This window comes from Chiloscyllium punctatum, chromosome 9, assembly GCF_047496795.1.
Source record: "Chiloscyllium punctatum isolate Juve2018m chromosome 9, sChiPun1.3, whole genome shotgun sequence".
NCBI classification, from domain to species: Eukaryota; Metazoa; Chordata; class Chondrichthyes; order Orectolobiformes; family Hemiscylliidae; genus Chiloscyllium; species Chiloscyllium punctatum.
The window spans coordinates 38,867,350-38,887,435 of NC_092747.1; the positions used below are offsets into that span (position 1 = coordinate 38,867,350).

General features: G+C 41.5%; 1 protein-coding gene across 6 annotated transcripts in view; it reads right to left on the reverse strand.

Annotated features, from left to right (window-relative positions):
* Positions 1–20,086, reverse strand: part of LOC140481308 (microtubule-associated tumor suppressor candidate 2-like) — a 452,512-nt gene that overhangs the window by 51,660 nt on the left and 380,766 nt on the right. For all 6 annotated transcript variants that reach the window (XM_072577285.1, XM_072577280.1, XM_072577282.1 and 3 more), the window contains one exon: positions 6,111–6,177. In XM_072577285.1, coding sequence (XP_072433386.1) covers positions 6,111–6,177 — 67 coding nt within the window. The remainder of the gene's footprint in view (positions 1–6,110; positions 6,178–20,086) is intronic.

The window sequence follows — 20,086 nt, forward strand, 5'->3', positions numbered from 1 at the left end:
TTAAGTTTTAAAGAAAGGCTGGATAGATTGGATTTTTCACTGGAGAGTAGGAGGTTGAGAGTCAACTTTATAGAGGTTTATAAAATCAGGAGAGGTATAGATAGAGTTTATGGTTTGTGTATTTTCCCTAGGATGGGGGATTTCAAGATGAGGGGCATATTTTTAAAGTGAAGGGAGAGAGATTAAAAAAAGACATGAGGGAAACTTTTTTATACAGATAGTTGCTTACATGTGGAATGAATTTCCTGATGAAGTGCTGGATGCGGGCACAGTTAAAACATTTAAAAGACACTGATAAGTACATGAATAGAAAAGGTTTGGAGGGATGTGGGCCAGGAGCAGGCAGATGGGACTATTTTAGTTTGGGATTATGTTTGGCTTGGACTGGTTGGACTGAAGGATCTGTTTCCATGCTGTATGATTCTATGACTTTATATCACTGCAGGCCACCAAAGGTTTGAACCAAAGGAGGAAAGCTAGATAAACAGGTAAAGAGTGTTAGGGCAGAATCCAAGGAGCAGAGGTCTCAGCTACTAGCTCGAGAGCCAGCTAGAAACACAAGTTACAGAAGGCCTGCCACATTTTGTTCCACTCAGGCATTTCACTGGAAGTAGGTTTTGCCTCACGATCAAAGAAACCAGGGGTGAAAGTCCCAGCCACTGAGAAATGCCTGGCAATCCAAGGCCAGTTGACCTCCACTACTTGGCAGTGCTACAGGGGAGGTACTGGATTCTTCTGGTACTACATCCACTAGAGCCTCAAGTTGAAGACAGACTCAGACAAAAGTGGGTATTAACAGAAGTGAGTTTGTAGATTCGGGTCATGGGGTGGGGGGTGCTGGAATGAGAGAGGATAGCAGCAATGGTAGAGCTAGCTTTCAGTAGGCACATTCCATCTCCCAAGCTGCATCCTTCAATCAGATAGTGAATGCCTTTGAAAGAAGGACCTCACCATGAAACTGCAAGTAAAAATGTTAGTGTTTGTTTATCATGCTGCTTATGTAGCAATGAGGCTGAAGTCTTTCAGCAAAAATTAATCATCAATTAGAAGGCCTCATTTGGTGGCAGAAGGGAAGGTTATTCCACAGAACTTTCTGCCCTGGACTTGCTTAGGCTAGAGTGGCAAGGTATTTGGGCTACCTCCTACCATCCAACCGCCTAATTAAATATCCCCTCACCACGGGCAAGGGAGCAAGATACTATCCGAAGGGAGGGAATTCCAGATATTAAAGCCCAGGCAGTTGAAGCCTTGATTCCCAATGGTGAAGCACTGGAAGTCTGAGGAACACAAGAGACAAAATCTGAGGAAGGTTGTAGGGCTATGTAAGGTCACACAGATAAGGAGGGGCATGACATAAAGGGATTTGAAATTAAAATAAAGGATAAGGATTTTAAAGTTGGTAATATTGAATATGTTACCACTTACATACGCCACTCACTTTTACTGTTACTGTCAGCTTTCGACCTCTATTGAAAATTCTTTCAACCAAATGCTGAAAATTATCTAGCATAATGTCTAGGCTTATATGCAGTAATGTTTAATTCAAAGCTGCGATAATAAATAATTGAAGCCATGTTGCTAGTCACCATATTTGATGGAAATGGAAGCCAGAAGTGATTTTTTGTGCATTTTGGGGGTAAAAAGGTCTTTCAGGGATTATATTTTGAGTTTGAGAATGTATAATTACAATTTATGATTATATATTATTCGATAAATGAACTTCGGGAGACAATTCTATCTAAGTATCTCATGTCACTTAACTGTCGTTAGAAATAAAGTAATAACCAGAACCATTTCATGGAAGTATTGAAATTTCAATATCGTTACAAAATGAGCCTTGACTGGGAAAAGCTATAACCACTGTAAAATGAATTGAAAACATTTTTTATTAAAATATCACCTCCATTAAAAAAATATGATATGAATACATTATACTGGCTGAGCAGATATGAAGTACATTACATTTAATCAGAATAATTATGAGGCACAGAAGCAAAAGTCTTATTCACAGAATCCATCTTCAAAATTCTGTGGAAAAACCATGCCTGATATCAACATTGGTTTAATGATTTTTGTGCTTTTTTTAAAGCAATTTCAGAGGTGATGCTGACCACAATGTAAGTGGAAGAGTGTCTGAAACAATTTATTTGGGCCAGCAATGTGAAGGAGCTGAATAAACATCAGTACGTGCAATCACTGCCTGAGAATCAACTGTTTAAGCGCTTTCAACACCCTCACAGTGTCAGGCGCAGAACCCGTTCTAATCATGTGACAAACAATGACCATTTAAATAAAAAGTATTCAACACTAGATCGCACTAAGCCTATACTAAGCTTCCACTAAGGGCACTTCAGACAGCCCTGGAGAACAATCATAAGAAGCTCTAGGCCTTTAGCGCCTGGCTGTAGATGTGGGTGTGAGACGTGTGGCCCAGCTGGCTGCGGGGCACCAAAAAGGACATTGGGGAACTGAGTGGTTGGGTAGCACACTTTGAGTCTGAGACACAAGAGGTTCTGCCTACCCCGTTGATCCGAGGTCTCTATCAAAGAACTGGGGTTCATCACTCCAATGATTTCACGCAAGAAAGGAGTTCTGGAGTGTGCAGACATACCAAATACTCCATTCACCTTAGCTTCCAAAGCCATGATAACAGCCATTTGGATCTACATGGGCAGATATCAGAATTGCAGAGCCTCTATCATGGCTGAGTGCATAATGGTGTTGATGAAACGGATCACTCTCCTCGATGGTGAATGACATGGTCCCTATGTTCTGTGTAAAGCCCTGACGCAGGCTGGAATTCCACTCCTCCATGCACCACAATATCTCATTCACTAGCTTCTCAGAGTTTGAAGATGGATGCTGATAACCTTCTTTGGTTGCCTGGGCCCTGAAAGTCAGTGTCTGCATCATCTACATTGGAGCTGTGCAATCCCATCCTCCAGAGAGCTGGCATTTATGATTTCCTCTTGACCTGTTTCCACACTTGGGCCTAACAAATCACCTAGTGCAAACCCTTTCCTCCTCTAGCACAATAGTGCCAGTCTCTGGGTTGGGTGGGGGGTGGGGGTGGGGGGAGGTGTTCAGAATGTGCTTTGCCCTATAAAGTGCCAGAAAAAAATACACATTTTGTGGACTTGAAATCAAAGGGATTCACAAAGTATAGATTTGAGTGTGAAGGGAGAACTTGAGAGCTGAGTGACTGGTGAAAGAAGCTACAGTTTGTGAAGCAGATGGTGTAAGATCCTGAAGCAAAGGAAAAATAAATTACAAGTTGCTTCAATTTCCTGAGGAATGCAATGCAATATCTCCTCTCGTGAAGTTTCCCAGAGTGGCCATGCCTCTTCTGCCTGACCACGGGGACCTGCATGGCTCCTTCCACAGGAGGGTGCTGGCAGACTCAACAGCCTCAGAAAACCATGATTTGGAGGAGCCGGTGTTGGACTGGGTTGGACAAAGTTAAAAATCACACAACACCAGGTTATAGCCCAACAGGTTAATTTGGCAGCACTAGCTTTTGGAGCACTGCTCCTTCATGAAGGAGTGGCGCTCCGAAAGCATTGTGTGATTTTTAATCTATGAAAACCAACTCCTGCCTCATGTTACACACAACCTTCTCCTGCAGAAAGGAGAGCTATATTGATTGTGTCCATCTGCAGTGTTTACAGAATTTAACCTGCCACAATCAAATATTTTGTTAGTACTGTGGAAGCTCGGTGTGTGGGGATATTAGGGCTCCAATTTTAGGGGCAATATAAGGGTGAGTGAGTGATTATGGTGAGGTGAAGACAGTGGCATTCTTTCAGAGATAATTTTGGAGAGCAAAGTTAACTTTATTAACCATTGCAGTCATGAGTTGGGAGCTAAGATCCTGGCATCAACGTCCACTAGAATCTCTTCCCGTTGCCAACAGTTCAGCCTGGAGTGCATTTTGCTCTGTGGTAGAATCAGAATCCCTCCAGCCTGGATCTCCACAGCAGAACTGGAGAAACTAAAAGCTGGTTCTGCATGTTCTGCAGCCATTTTGTTTTTTTTTCAGAAACATTCCCTGCCATCTACAACTGTTTAACCAAAAACAGTTTATTTTAAAAAGGCTGAACTGGTGAGATTCTCTGTTTATGTTTGTCATGGAGGTTCTCTTTCCTTTAAGTCACTTCGGGCTAGGTGTACTTGAGCAGGTGGTGATGAGCTGTCTTCTTGAATCACTGCAATCCATTGGGTGTAGATATGGCCGCAGTACTGATAGAAAGAGAGTTCCAGGATTTTGACCCAGTGACACTGGAGGAATGGTGATGTATTTTCAAGTCATGGTGATGAGTGACTTGGGAGGGGTCTTGCAAGTGGCTGTGTTCATATGTATCTGTGGCCCTTGTCTCCTTTTTCATTAGGTATTGTGAGTATTGCTGAAAAGGACATTTGCACTCAACAAGACAATTCCCAAGAAATGCCAAAATAAAGCAAAAACATTATTTTATATTGCATGAGTGGTTGGAGAGTGGACTCGGATTGGTAGAGGCATTGTCATGGAGTATGTACCATTTTGTGATGAAGAACAGTTAACTGCTATATTTCTTTAAATATTAAATAAGCCTGGTTCCAACTGAACAAGACACTGGCCTGCATAATGAACCACAGAATGGCTGTACCTAGGTACGCATACACATTCTGGCTGTCTGTAAAAATGTATTTCCATTACATTGCTGTTTCATTTTGCTATTATTGCCCATGTTTTACTCAACTGTCTTACACTATCATCATGCTTTTGTGCTGGTTCTACAAGTGCTACCCTCTAGGCTTTATATAAAGATGAAATGACACTTATGATTATGAAAGGGAAAGTATCTGATTATTTTAAGATAATTTTGTCCTCGTGGTTAATAATGAACTACATTTCTGATGATTACTCGGCCGTTTCCATCTTTGGAAAGAGTAGGGTCATTCTGACTGTGGTTCAGTCTGCAATCTGCTAATGCTGTTCTGCAACAGCTGATTAGAAACATATTTACAACCGTACCTTTCAGTCCCTCCGTCCCCAACTGAAAACATGATATCGTGCTATATATAGTGGGTGGACCTCTCTCTTTCAGAGCACATGCAAGCTGCCCTCTCCTTCTGAACAGACACTGGGGGCAAGATTTTAACTCAACCAAAACAACCACAGTGTGTTAAATTCAGGCCCTGATTGTTCAAAGCGAAATAGTTGGAAATGTATTGAATTAAGTGGGTCACATGCTTTACATTATTCTAACTCTTCGCTTGGTTCTCAAATAATATTGAGCTCACAATAATCAGCTTTTATGTTTCTTAAGTGGAGTGTTTACATTATTGTTTACTACCTGTGGGGTGGTTAAATAGCTAGCCTATGATACAGAATAATGCCAACAGCATGGGCTAACATTTCCAGTGCTGCTGAGCTAGATTTGGGATCTGCCTCCTTGCTTTGCCCTTTGTTTGATGTGGGGTGGAGCTCCTTTGGCTAGATAACCATTCTCTCTCTCCAAGAGAGACAACTGTCTGTAAATTACCAACCTTATTACCAATAGACAGATAAATGTGCAAATTAACTAAGCACTATTTATCTCCCATGCCTAATTGATGCACATGAACTTTTAGATGTTTATTTTATTCAATTTATTAAATTCCTGTCTGCATCTCAGCCTAAAGGAATGACACACCATATTTGGAAATGACTCACAAATGATTCAGATAGCAAGTATTACTACATTTAAACAATTACTTCAATTAAGCTGTGTTAACCAAACGAAACCTGAAAACATCCATTCATATGAAGGAAAGTTGTAACAAAATTGTAGATATTCATTAAACATTGAAATTAAGTCCCATGAGTCACATAAGGAGAGTATGCATACATAATTTACACGTTTGGTGAGAAAACCACTTGATGACACTCAGACTAGGACACAAACAAGTCGTGACCTTATCATTATAACAGTAAGATGAATTATTGCTCTGTATTTTCCCACTGGGATTAAAGCAGCCAGCAGACACAAAGAATATTTTGGTGCATTGCTTTTGTAGGAATTATACAGTCAAATAAACACACTCAAAAGGATAGACAGCATTACTTGTATGTTTCTTGTTCATCTTACCTACTTCCTCTCTGATATGAGCAAGCTCAATGGACAGTTCTTTCTCTTTGATAAGGGCACTTTCATTCTGCAAATAAGAATAGAAAAATTTAGAATTCAAAATAGTAGGGAATTGTAGTAAACAGAGCAATTTGTATCCACATGGTGATATCAGTAGGACATAAAGAAGGCAGACTCTAGCAGGTGGGTGACCCAATCCACTTTAATTATTGCTCAAACACTGAAGAGGGAAATTCACCCCTGTATTCTTTATTTCCTGACAAGCGACTGTTTTGAGCTAAGTTCACAACCATAATTATTTACCAGATTTTATTTAATATATTTTCCACAAAGACCTCAATCTACTGGGTTATTGCAATAACTCAGTAAACCTTAATAGCCACCAACTCAGAAGCTATCTTTTCAGTCACTTATCTGAGTTGTGAAACACCAAATAGTTGCAGGAAATTAGTAAGTTACAAACTGTTCCACAGGCTTGACAATAATATTCAAATCATGCCTAGCACCAAAATAAACAAACTTGACTTAACACTGGAAAGCTACAAATTTGAGAATGCAAAAGTAATTTTAAGGGAATTAAATGCAACCACACTGACTCTCCCATTTTTTACAAAGGAAGGAAAACAATGATAGTGCAACATTATTAAAATGTGAGCTACAGTAGTGAACAAAACGAAACCTCTTTGGTGGAGTTGACCTCAAATCATAATGTTGCTTCTTTAAGACAGAAAATGATGAGATTAAGTTATCGCAGTGGATAGAGTTGTAAATTGAATTGCAACTTAGTGTGTGTCCGAGGTCTTCAATATTCACAATATATTAGTGTAAACGTACAAGGCTGCTATAAAATAGGACATTCCTTCTCATTAACACATAGATAATCGTAAAGTCAACCCCTAAATTATTTCAACTTGGGCTGCATCATGACTTCCGTCACCACCCTGTGTCATTGGTACAAAAAGAAACAACAAAGCTATTACCCTCTCGTCCAGACAACCAAAGCAGTAATACAGCTTGCAACAGCAATGGCCCATCCTAGCAGGCTTGCTGATACACAAGCCTGCTTCATTCAGTCGGTCTGCTCAAAAGTCCTTTGCTGCAATGATTTTTATTAAATGCTGCCCACGGGCAACAGCTACCCCTACCTGCATGTGGCACCACAAACTACCTTATTTCTCCTAATATTTCCAGAGACTCAGAAAAGGGAAAGAAAGATACAAGGACATTATCGACATCTTGCTCAGGAGGAGGTTACTTTGCCAGTACAAACAGCATCAGAGTGAGGCTGATCAATAAGAATGTGTCACTGATGCCATGACTCTTAAAGCTGACAGCATAACAGCACCATGGAGATTTTCAAATTTAACACACAAAGGATAAGAAAAAAATATCCATTGCTAAAAGTATATAAATCACTGATCTTATGAAGGAAGTAGTTTATTTTAACATTTGTAGCTGATGTAAATCTACATTCCTGGAACTTTACTGAAGCACCTAGTCATGTCTTTAAAATAGGTCCCTTTAAATAGTCACTGTTTCATTACACAGCCATTAGCTTCATTTTGGTAATGGGTGGGATTACAATAATTCAAAGCTAGACATGTGCAAGATACCTCTCTGTTTAGACTGTGTATAAGAACCAAAGTGGTACTGCATAGTACATCAAACAGTTCAGGTTTGTTCTTTCAATTTAATCTGTTTCATTTAAAACCACAGCAAAAGAAATATACAGCCAACTGTATCAGCATGAGAAACAAAAAGATAGGTTAAGGTTTCACAGAAACATTTCATGTGAACTGATTTCTGGCTCACATTTTAGTTTTTTTTTGCATACAGATTTATTTTCGTTTCTTATTTCAGGTTGGCAATATTCACAGTGTTTTTCTTTTTATCGCCACCTAAGTTGAATGTAGTAACACTCATTTATTATGAAATGTAATGAGAACAATGTAAAGTAAAAAAAAAATTCTGACACATAACAAAAGAATGTGCATTAATAAGAAAAAAGAGCTTACATTCATACACTATCTTCCTATTTAAAGCAGTTTTTCAGACAAGGGAATAATTTCTACATGCAGTAACTCTTATGTAGAAGGGAGTGGATGGCACATTGGACTCACAATCTAAAGACTATGGTAATGTTTTGGGGGCCCAGGCTTAAACCCTAGCACCACCGATGTAAAATTTAAATTAAAAAAACACTTAATGATGACTATGCAACCATTGTCAATTGTCATAAAAACCTATCTGGTTCAGTAATGTCCTTCAGGAAGGAAATCTGCCATCCTTATCTGCTGTTGCTTACATGTGATTCTAGAGAGTCCAAGATGTGATTGACTCCAAACTGCCCTCTGAAATGACTTCGAAACGAAGTTAATTGATACAACTGTTCAAAAGTCTGAAAAAAATGGAGTGAAATTGGACGGAACATGTGGCATTGACCAAGGTACAGTAATGACAAATGCAAACTTAGCCCTGCTGACCCTGCAAAGTCCTTTAAGTAACATCTGGGGACTTGTGCTAAACATGGGAGAGCTATCTCACACACTAGTAAAGAAACAGCTCAACACAGTCGTACTCTTGGATTTATAGCTTGTAATGTCCCAGATGCTACCATCACCTGCCCTGGAGATGTCATTAGTGATGCCAGTCCAGTAGTTGCAATCTTTTTGTCTTTAATCTTTTTATTACAGTGGGCTTTTAGATTCCTCTCAGGGAATAACCGTACATGGTTTCACCTTCTAATACTCTTATCCACCTGTCAAAATTACTTTGAACAACTCTTTCAAACATAATATCGGTTTTTCCAGGTTTATTCCTTACATTCCAAAACCTTTGCGTATGTACCCCAGCACTATTATGTAGGCAGCCAATATAGTCTTCTTCACTGTGTCATCATCCTGAGAAATCTCCCCTGACAACGAAGCATAAATTTCCAGTGCTTTACCTATCAATTTACTTCGCATAAAAAGTGTGAAAGTGAGGACTGCCGATGCTGGAGGTCAGAGACAAAACTAGAGTGGTGCTGGAAAAGCACAGCAGGTCAGGCAGCATCCAAGGAACAGGAAAATTGATGTTTCGGGCAGGAGAAGGACTCCTGCCCGAAAGGTCGATTTTCCTGCTTCTCGGATGCTGCCTGACCTGCTGTGCTTTTCCAGCACCACTCTAGTTTTGTCTTTGCATAAACAGTGCCCAGTCTTCTTTTGCCCAATACATTTGCCTCACCATTTTCATAAACGACATGAGGAAGGCTTCCACCATCCTTTTCCGCAAATTTTGCTCAGGCCTGTGCAAACTTAAACTTTTCCTTACCGGATTTCAAATTATGACTCAGACTCTCCCCAACATAGGCTGCACAAGGATTTGGTGTGTTCTGTTTCAACTGTGCCATTTTAAGTTTATATTAATTATCTACTGCCTTGCTTGAAAATTTCTTTGAAATTCTAATTGTAGTTTCCTCATTCAATTTCATTTCCCTTTCCTTATCTTTTGCTGCCCTTTGAAATTTCATTTGCAGTTATTTTCATTCTCTCCTCGGTCACAGCTGCTTTAACTGTGACCAAATGTCACTTAATTCCAACATTTCCCAACTGTAGTCCTTGGCCCTTTTTTGTATTTCCTCTAAACCCAAGTGTTGTGTTAGTGCCTCAATTATGTTGGCCTTCCTTGGCTCTGTCAGACAATGTTACCTTCAGTTTACCTACCAAGTCAATCAACCTCGGTTTTGAGATTTCCTTTAAGGCTGCCAGGAACAACTCTGCCACCTTCAGGAAATCCTTTGCTGTTTCAATTAAGTGTTTCCAAAATGGTTGTGTTCTTCTTCTTTGTATGGGCTCACCCACCTCTGGGCTCATAGCTGAAGCAGTGATGCAAAGATTGGAACAAACAGCTCTACTACAAATCCAAGCCAAACTCTGGATCAGATACATAGACAACACTTTTGTTATCATTACAAGAACAGAGATTGAGCACACACACCAGATCAGCAACACTTTGCTCAGATCTATGAGACAGAAGGACACCAACAATCAACTCCCATTCCTGGATGTGATGGTACAAAGAACACAGAGTGGTGAATACACCACAAAAATGCCGAGGAAAGTTACACTCAGCAAACCAGCTCCTGAATTACAACAATCCATCCAAACACACACAAAAGGGTTACACCACGCTACAGCACTCCCAAACTATGAAGGGGAGAAGAAGAACACCTCTACAGCATATTTGCCAGGAACAAATATCCCCGCAACTTCATCTGCAGACGCCTAACAGACAAACAACATGACACGACCTAACTCACTCACAACACTACCTTACATAAAAAAAAGTCTCGGAACTGACAGCTAGACTTCTCTGTCCACTGGGATTAATGACAGCCCATAAACCAACAGGTACACTCAGACAACTCACCAGAACAAAAGACCCGATATCCATCATGTGCAAGACAAACATTATTAACAAGATTCCATGCATATCTGCATGAAACACTGTACAGGGCAAACAGGCAGACAACGAGCAATCGGTATCCATGAACTAGCCACTAAATGACCAGCAGCACCCAGTAACCATACACACAGATGACAGGGATCACAAAAGCGACTGGGCTAACACAACAATCATAGGACAAGCTAAACAGAGGACAGCCAGAGAACTCTTTGAAGCATAGCACTCATTTATACACTCCATCAACAATCACATTGACTGAGACCCAATATATCGGCCACTACAATAAACAACCTGAACCAGCAATTGGAAGCAGCAGAAACAGAACCAAATAAATTCCAGAAGACACAGTACAACTGCGCTTCCCAGGAGGCTCCAAAGCACTGAAGATGTCACCTGGCCAGGGGATGCAATCAACCTCCCAGCGTGGTGGACATGCCCACAACCACAGGGAGAAAGTGAGGACTGCAGATGCTGGAGATCAGAGTCAAAAGGCGTGGCACTGGAAAACCACAGCAGGTCAGGCAGCATCGAGAAGCAGGAGAGTCGATGTTTCGAGTATAAGCTGATAAGCATTCCTGATGAAGAGCTTGGGCTCAAAACTTCGACTCTCCTGCTCCTTGAATGCTGACTGACCGGCTGTGCTTTTCCAGCGCCACACTTTTTGACTCATACCCACAACCATGTAAATCTTGAAGTTTTTTAAAAAAGTACACATTTGCCCCAATTTACACGGCCTTCAGACAGAGGTTGAAAGAAAGCAAGGACCAAGTTTCTGTACTGAATAAGTATTACTGTTTATTACAAGTAATTACACAATAACTTATGGTAAACATATATAAATCTTGGCATATAACATTATAGATGAAAATTTGAATATCCTTATAAACCCACCCAACACACACAGACACACAAACAAACAAAAAGCAAAAAGGGCAGAGGTAGAAGAAATGGGAAATCGATTCAGTGCTCTTTGCTTCACAATTCCAATGTCAAGATGATCATTTTACAGCTGGCCCAGCCTTTGGTACTCCATTATCTCTCTCTGAATACTTCTGTTGGTTTATGAGGGATGTACAGTGAGTGGTTCACTTGGAGAATGGGTCTGGGTGGGTTATTCTTCGGTGGGTCGGTGTGGACTTGTTGGGCCGAAGGGCCTGTTTCCATACTGTAGGGAATCTAATCTAATCATAATGCATTCTGAGTGAGGGAGTTCAATGTCCATCACAAAGAGTGGCTCAATAAGACCATTACTAACCAAGGTGGCTAAGTCTTGAAGAACATACCTGCCAGGCACAGGTAGTGAGTTCATTGAACAGTTCTTGTTGAGTCAATGTTTTGTTTCCATCATGTTGCGTGGCACTAGCACAAGCTAAACAGGTTTGATTCAGAACAGATCTGGCACTTGAAAACTTGGCATCCATGAGGTACTGTGGGCAATGAGTGGCAGCAGAGTTGTATTCAACTCCAATCTGTAACCTGTCATATCCCACACTATATTACCATCAAGCCAGGGGATCAAGGCTGATTCAAGACTCCTGTGCCAGGAGGTATGCCATATGTGTCTAAGAATGAGGTGCCCCACCACCATATAGACTGATGTGCCCCAACCCTTCATTTCATTCTGCTGAAATGACTTGAGGGAATATCTCCTGTCAGAGCTCTCATAATCATTTGTCTGTCATTGAAGACTCAAAGGTACTCATTTATTGTCAAATGTGTTGTCTACTTGCAATATTGTTTTAGCACCTGATTGCTTGGGAGATATGCAAGCCTGTCATCTCGGAATATAAGCATATATCTGAACATATCAATTAGGAGAAGGAGTAAACCATTCAGCCCCTCGTGTCTGCTCCGCCACTCAATTAGATCAGGCTGCTCTGATTATAATCTCTGCATTCCAGTCCATCCAGATAACCTTTTATTCTCTTGCTTAACAAGAAGTGATCTACCTTTGCCTTCAAAATATTCAAGGACTGTACTTCCAGGAAATGGAAGAAAGTTCCAAACACACTCAGCTCTCAGACAGAAAAGGCCTAATTGCTAATCTTTTGGTAGTATGGCCTGACCTGAATACGTTCTCCATCTTCCAAATGTGCTGCTCTATTCTTCCTCAATTTGTTCCCTAAGTCTACTAGGGTTTTTGGTCTTGTTGAAGTGTACACTTCTATCTCAGAGATGAGCACCAAGTCTTGCTCGGCAGCCGAGTCAACCATTGTTCTTGCGTTACCCCGTTCACTTTGCACATAAAACCTAGATTTGAGTAGATAGGTTTGCTGGTTCTGCAAGTAGTACAGTGCTGGTGTTAATGTCTTTGTCTTTTTGTGCAAGGATTTTGGTAATCTGGCTCACATTCAGTCAATAGTATTAATTGAGGTCTCTATCAAGACAGATGTGTGCAGCTGATGGCACCTGTACTACAGAGTAGCTCTCTATTCTGGCAGAACCATATATGAATTCTACTTACTTCTCTCTGTCCAGAGAGAACACAATAAAGCCCCTCTCCTCATATAAAGAGCCCCTGCCACCATGATAATGCAGCAATGGACGTCAAATTGGTATGCTGCCTACGATGCCAGTTAGGAAGGATCCTGAAGCTTAGAAATTCAGGGTCACATTACATCCTTCATAACCACTGGGTGCACCAAAAAATGGTGGAGTTCTGTAAGGGCATGCTTTGTGAACCACAGATGATGAATACATTGCCCAGGTTAAGGTAAATGTTGGAGAAATGCTCCTGGAAGATTCTGGATGGTTAAGGCTTTCTGCTGAGAACCTTTCACCTCTCCTCCTCCTCGGTCAGTAAACTGCTTTTCTTATTTGCTGCCTGTGTACTATTTCCCTCTTAGTTTGCAGTCCAAAGGGGAGCTGCTTCTATACGGCGCTGATCATTGAGAAAATCTGATGTGCCCAGATCCATCATAGTAAACATCTTTGGTATATGATATCGTACTTCCCGCAGAGTTCACAGACAGTAACCAACTCCTCACCGCATCCCAGGACTTCAACAAACTCAAACTGAATCCATAGAAAGACAGAGACACTAATCTGCAAGTTGCTAGTAATTTTATAAAATAATGCTAATGGGGAATCTTTATGCTACTGAGGAGATGTTTAGTTGCATGTTGATTAAGAGGTGCCAACTCAAGTTGCAAGGTACAATTAAAATAGTGAGGGTCATTGACTGACATTATCTGCCTGCTCTGCATACATATAAAGCAAACTGGCATTGCCTGCACGAAGACTCTCATTATTACTGCACCAAAACAGAAAGCAGGAGCAGCATTGAAGCTTTTTGAGAGTTTCATGTTGGCACCTGCATTATTGATATTGGCATTATGAAGCTATGGCCTTTTATAAAAAAAAAAGTTGAATATAAAACACTAATTATCTTTATCCTGGTGCTTTACTCCTTTGTGGTAAATTGTAGCAGCAGGCGGCTCATCACTGCCTGATCCTCTGTGGCACGTAACCAAGGAAACCAGGTTCGGGGAGTATGGAGACAGTAATAGGCTGATGAAGTTCCCTATAGCAATTTACTTCTCAGATTTCGCAACATTAGTCATGCTGACTGGATTTCGGCAACAGTGTACTATTCCTGATGTCATAACTGGAATTGCTTCTGCTCTCTCTTTATCCCACCTCACACGTGATTTATAATGGATATTCAAAGCACCAGCAGCATGCACAGAATACACTAGCAATACACACCACAGGAGGGGTAGCTTTTCATTCACAAAACCCTCCCATCAGCTGACAATGGGTACATTGTAATAGTGTATCCTGACCAAATTGAGAGACACAACATCATAGCCAAATTACTCCTGCCTAACTACATTGTCATCAGCATAAGATTTGAGAGCTCAGTGATGGCACAGATATTTTTCAAATTGAAATTTCACCTGGAAAGATTTCAAATTATATCGGTTTCACTTTATTTGTATATGCATCATTATTTGGCGAGACTAACCAGAGTTAGATGAACTAGTAAACCTCAGACTTGGCAAACATTGATGGATACAAGGGACGTTTTCTTAATGGCTGTGTCTCATGACCCCCTAACATGGTCTATGAATGCTAAACACTCTGCAAATAGAAAATGTAGTGCCTCCAAATAAACATAACAAGTATAAGTGACTGGGATAGACTAACGTAATTGCAGTTCTGGCACTGCTACTGTTTGTGTGCATATTGTGCCTGTGTACTGAGAAAGTCTCAAGGATGCCATGAGAAATTCTCTTTCTTTATCATGAAAGAAAGGATGTTTCCTATTGAGTGTTCATTTCAGTGTCAGAGTTGTACTCACTATTCTATTGGACATGGCCGTACTTGCAGGGTCAGCTGGCTCTCCTTCGCATCGTAAAGAAGATTAACAGAGATCACTGTCAACCAACACCATACAACCACCATGACCAGGCTCCTCAATTTCTGCCCTGAATTACTCACCCCAGACTTCCCATCAACCCCTCCACACATTTCCAATTTCTCCTCCAAGCCTCTGAGATCCCTACTTTTTCCCTCTCTGGATTTCATTTCCACTCCTCTATGTCCTGACCCCATTCCACAACTCCCTCAGCACGGACTCTCCCTTGCCAGTCCTGAGCTTCCATGCAAGCTGCCATTTTGCTCCCTTTCTATACCCTGTAGAGTTAAAACAATGGACTGCACAAGGACAACACATTTAAACAGGCGGTGAATTAGGTGTCAAGAGATTCTTGTACATATCCTTTATCCCAAGGGTGGAACATCATTAAAAATGGTTTTACACTGATGAATATTCATAGAATGCAAATGAATGCAATATAAGCATTGACCCCACATGCTGGTTGGAGGTTAGCATGCAGCAAATGTGCCTCTGTCTTTAACCTGTGTCCTAATTTTGAGAAATTGAAATTTCATATCATGTCCAATTAAATTACCCGCCTGCCACATTTTCCACCCAGTGGGCTCCACTAAGCCTTCCATTACTGCTCCAGCGTAATATCATGTCAACCTTGGCTCACTGATAGTGCTCATATCTCAGTCAGAGGGTTGAAGGGTTAAGCTCAATTCCAGAGACTTGAACACAATGTAGGTAGGCCCTCCACAGCATTACTGAAGGAGAGGCAAAACTGTAAAGGGAAACAAAAAAAGTGACAACGATTAACAGAAAGAATCTGTGGGAAAGCTTGTGAGGGATATCAAGGACAACACTGAAGGCTTTTATACATCTATGAGGTAAAAAAGGGGTGACCAAGCCCTTTATTATCAGGTGACATTGTAAATGGAAATGAGAAAAGGGCAGAGTTAATAAACAGCTTTGTCCCAATCCAAAAGGAGCATAAAGTACCAAAGATACAAGAAAGAACATAAATAAATCTAAAGAGGGCTAACTGCATTAAATAGAAGTAAAAATTGGTGATGGAGAAACTAATAAGATGAAAGATAGTGAAATTCCCATGGTGTTCACCTCTGGGTTTCAAACAAAGGTGGTGGTAAAAGAAATGTTGATGCTTAGACACAATATTAATAATTATCAATTCCTAAACTGTCCCCTAGGATTGGAAAGCTGATAATGTCATTCCATTATTTCAGAAAAGGCAGAGATAAATTAAGAAATAGCAGGCCTATCAGAATAACATTAGTTGTGAGGCAGAATTCAGTACTGTTATTAGGGGCAGAATTGCTGAACATGTGAACATACATGAGCTGAGCAGAGATGAGTTCGTGAAGAGTATGTTGTGTCAGGAAAAAAGGACAAAATTAAGAATGAAAGAGTATCAGAATGACACACCTGCTTGTCTCTGAGTCAGGAGGCTATTGGTTCAAGTCTTACCCCCAGCACTTGAGCATGAAAATGAAAACTTGGCAAAGGTGCAGCATGGGTTTCCTAAAAAAGATGCGGGGTTAGAAGGGCTAAATTATGCACAGACTAAGATTGTACTTCCTAGAGTGTAAAAGTTGAAGAGGAGATCTGATTAGGGTGTATATGATGGCTCAAGAATTTGAAAAGAGTTGATAAAGATTAAATCAATCTGGAACAATGAGGCATTAGCTTCGAATTCACACATTCAGAATTGATGTCAGGAAATACTGGTTTACCTGTTTGCCCCCATTACAGCCATGAGTGTAGGGGACCATGGGCTAAAAGTTGCTCTGCCAGCCTGTGTGCCAGTTAGCTGATTCCAACTTGCCTGTGGGCTAACTTTTCAGAGGTTAGATTGGAGCAGGGGTGAGTGGATGCACTGTCAGGAATGCAGTTAGTTAACAGGAACTTACAGCCAATTACTGGGATTTCCCAGTCAGCCTCCAGCTTCCCGTAGGCAACAAGGATTATTGAACTGCCTGGAGGTAGTATCTTGACAGCAGGTATAAGGAGAAAGTGAGGACTGGGCCAGGCCTGGAGGCATTCCTTACCAGTCTGCAGTCGCCATCCACCACCTTGTTGAGAAATTTCTGGAGACAAAGCATGAACTCTGTTTCTCTCTCCACAGATGTTGCTGGACCTGCTGAGTTTCTCCAGCAATTTGTGTGCTTTTGTTTTGTTCAGATCTCTGGCATCTGCAGTTATTGGTTTTATTTACGTTCACTTTCACTCTGGGATCTGACTTGTCCAGTATTAACATCAATTGAGGTCATAAAACCCGCCTTAATTGGACTGCGAGCCCCTTCTCTAACCATTTATAACTGCTACCAGGAAAATGACAGGTGATCACTGGATAGAGTCATACATGGTTTGTGAAGGGCAGATCGTGCCTCACAAACCTTATTGAATTCTTTGGGAAGGTGACTAAGGAGGTGGATGAGGATAAAGCGGTAGATGTGGTGTATATGGATTTTAGTAAGGCATTTGATAAGGTTCCCATGGTAGGCTACTGCATAAAATACAGAGGTATGGCATTGAGGGTGAGTTGGAGGTTTGGATTAGGAATTGGCTGGCTGAAAGAAGACAGAGGGTAGTAGTTGATGGTAAAGTTTCATCTTGGAGTGCAGTTACTAGCGGTGTTCCACAAGGATCTGTTTTGGGACCATTGCTGTTTTTCATTTTTATAAATGACCTGGAGGAGGGGCTAGAAGGTCGGGTGAGCAAGTTTGCGGATGATACGAAAGTCGGTGGAGTTGTTGACAGTGAGGAAGGATGTGTCAGGTTACAGCGGGATATAGATAAGCTGCAGAGCTGGGCAGAAAGGTGGCAAATGGAGTTCAATGTGGGTAAGTGTGAGGTGATTCACTTTGGTATGAGTAACAAAAAGATGGGGTACTGGGCTAATGGTCGGATACTTGGTAGTGTGGATGAGCAGAGGGATCTTGGTGTCCATGTACACAGATCTCTGAAAGTTGCCACCCAGGTAAATAGTGCGGTGAAGGAGGCATATGGCGTATTGGCTTTTATTGGTAGAGGAATTGAGTCCTGAGGTCATGTTGCATTTGTATAAGACTCTGGTGCAGCCGCATCTGGAGTATTGTGTGCAGTTTTGGTCGCCATACTATAGGAAGGATGTGGAGGCACTGGAACGGGTGCAGAAGAGGTTTACCAGGATGTTGCCTGGTACGGTAGGAAGATCATATGAGGAAAGGCTGAGGCACTTGGGGCTGTTTTCATTGGAGAAAAGAAGGTTTAGAGGTGACTTGATAGAGGTGTACAAGATGATTAGGGGTTTAGATAGGGTTGACCATGAGAACCTTTTTCCACATATGGAGTCAGCTATTATGAGGGGGCATAGCTTTAAATTAAGGGGTGGTCGGTATAGGACAGATGTTAGGGGTAGATTCTTTACTCAGTGAGTCGTGAGTTCATGGAATGCCCTGCCGGTAGCAGTGGTGGACTCTCCCTCTTTATGGGCATTTAAATGGGCATTGGATAGGCATATGGAGGATAGTGGGCTAGTGTAGGTTAGGTGGGCTTGGATCGGCGCAACTTCGAGGGCCAAAAGGACTGTACTGCGCTGTATTTTTCTATGTTCTATGTCACAAAGGAATATGGTTGAGATTGTTGGAGATCAACCATTCCAGTTTCAGGGCATCTCTGCAGGAACTCCTCAGGGTAGCATCAAAGTCTCAAATATCTTCAGCTGCTTCATCAATGACTTTCCTTCCATCTTAAGGTCAGAAGTGAGGATGCTTGCTGATGACTACACAACGTTGAGCACCATTCACAACTCCTCAGATACTGAGGCAGCCCATGACCAAATGAGACCTGGACAATAATCAGGTTTGGGCTGATGTAACATTTGTATCACATAAATGCCAGCCATAGACCATCTCCAGCCAGAGAATCTAACCATCATGCCTTGACAATCAACTACGTTACCATTGCTGGATCCCTCATTAAGTACATCGTCGGGGTTACCATTGACTACAAACTAGAGTAACCATATAAACACTGTGGCTATAAGAACACAATACAAGTGAGGAATTCTATAGAGACCAATTCATCTCCTAACCCTCCACATCCTGTCCACCGTATACAAAGCACAAACCAGGAGTGGCGAAAGTGAGGACCACAGATGCTGGAGATCAAAAGTCAAGATTAGACTGGTGCTGGAAAAGCACCGCAGGTCAGGCAGCATCCGAGGAGCAGGCTGGAATATTCCCTATTTCCCTGGATGAGTCCAACTCTAATAGTACTAAAGGTGCTTGGTACCATCCATGACAAAGCAGTCCACTTATAGAATCATGGAATCCCTGTAATGTAGAAGCAGGAATTCAACCCATCGAGTCCACACTGACCATCCAAACAGCATCTCACCCAGACCCACCCCTCTACCCTCTCTCTGTAAGCCTGCATTCCTCATGGCCAATCTATTTAACCTGCACATCCCTGGATTGTGAGAGATTGACACCACATTCACAAACATTTATTCCTTTCAGTACCAGTGCAGCAATGCGTACCACCTGCAAGATGCTCAGCAGAAGTTCACCAAGAATCCTCCGACAGCACCTTCTTAACCTACAATCACCCCTATATAGAATGGTAATGCAGTAGACACATGAGCACACCACCTTCTGCAAGCTCCCCTTTCAAGCTACTCACTGTCTTGACTTGGAAATATATTATCATCACTTTAATGTTGCCTGATCAAGATCCTGGGATTCTCTCCCTAATACCTACACTAAGTGGGTTGCAGCATTTTAAGAAAGCAACTCACCACCACCTTAAAGATAACCAGAGATGGGCAATAAATACTTGCCAATGAAGGCCATATCCCCTGAATGAATAAAACAAAGAGTGACTGCTTCCGACAGTGCTCAGATTCAAACTTCAGCCTGACAATCGGGTTCAGAAATTTATAGGAAACATTGTGTCCCACATTGCTCCCCAAAAGCCCCGCTGAGGCTAGGATTTGATAAGAGTTTCAGAACTGAGGTAACCAGATGGGGATAAGCTACAGATCAGCCATGACCTTACTGAATATCAACACAGGGGTTGAGATGCTACAACAACCTGCTCCTTTTTCTGTAATCACAGAACTGCCAGGATCCTGCTTTTCAGAAGTTAAACCAAGGACACCCCCTCAGATGAATATAAAATCATTTCGTGACACTCATTCAAA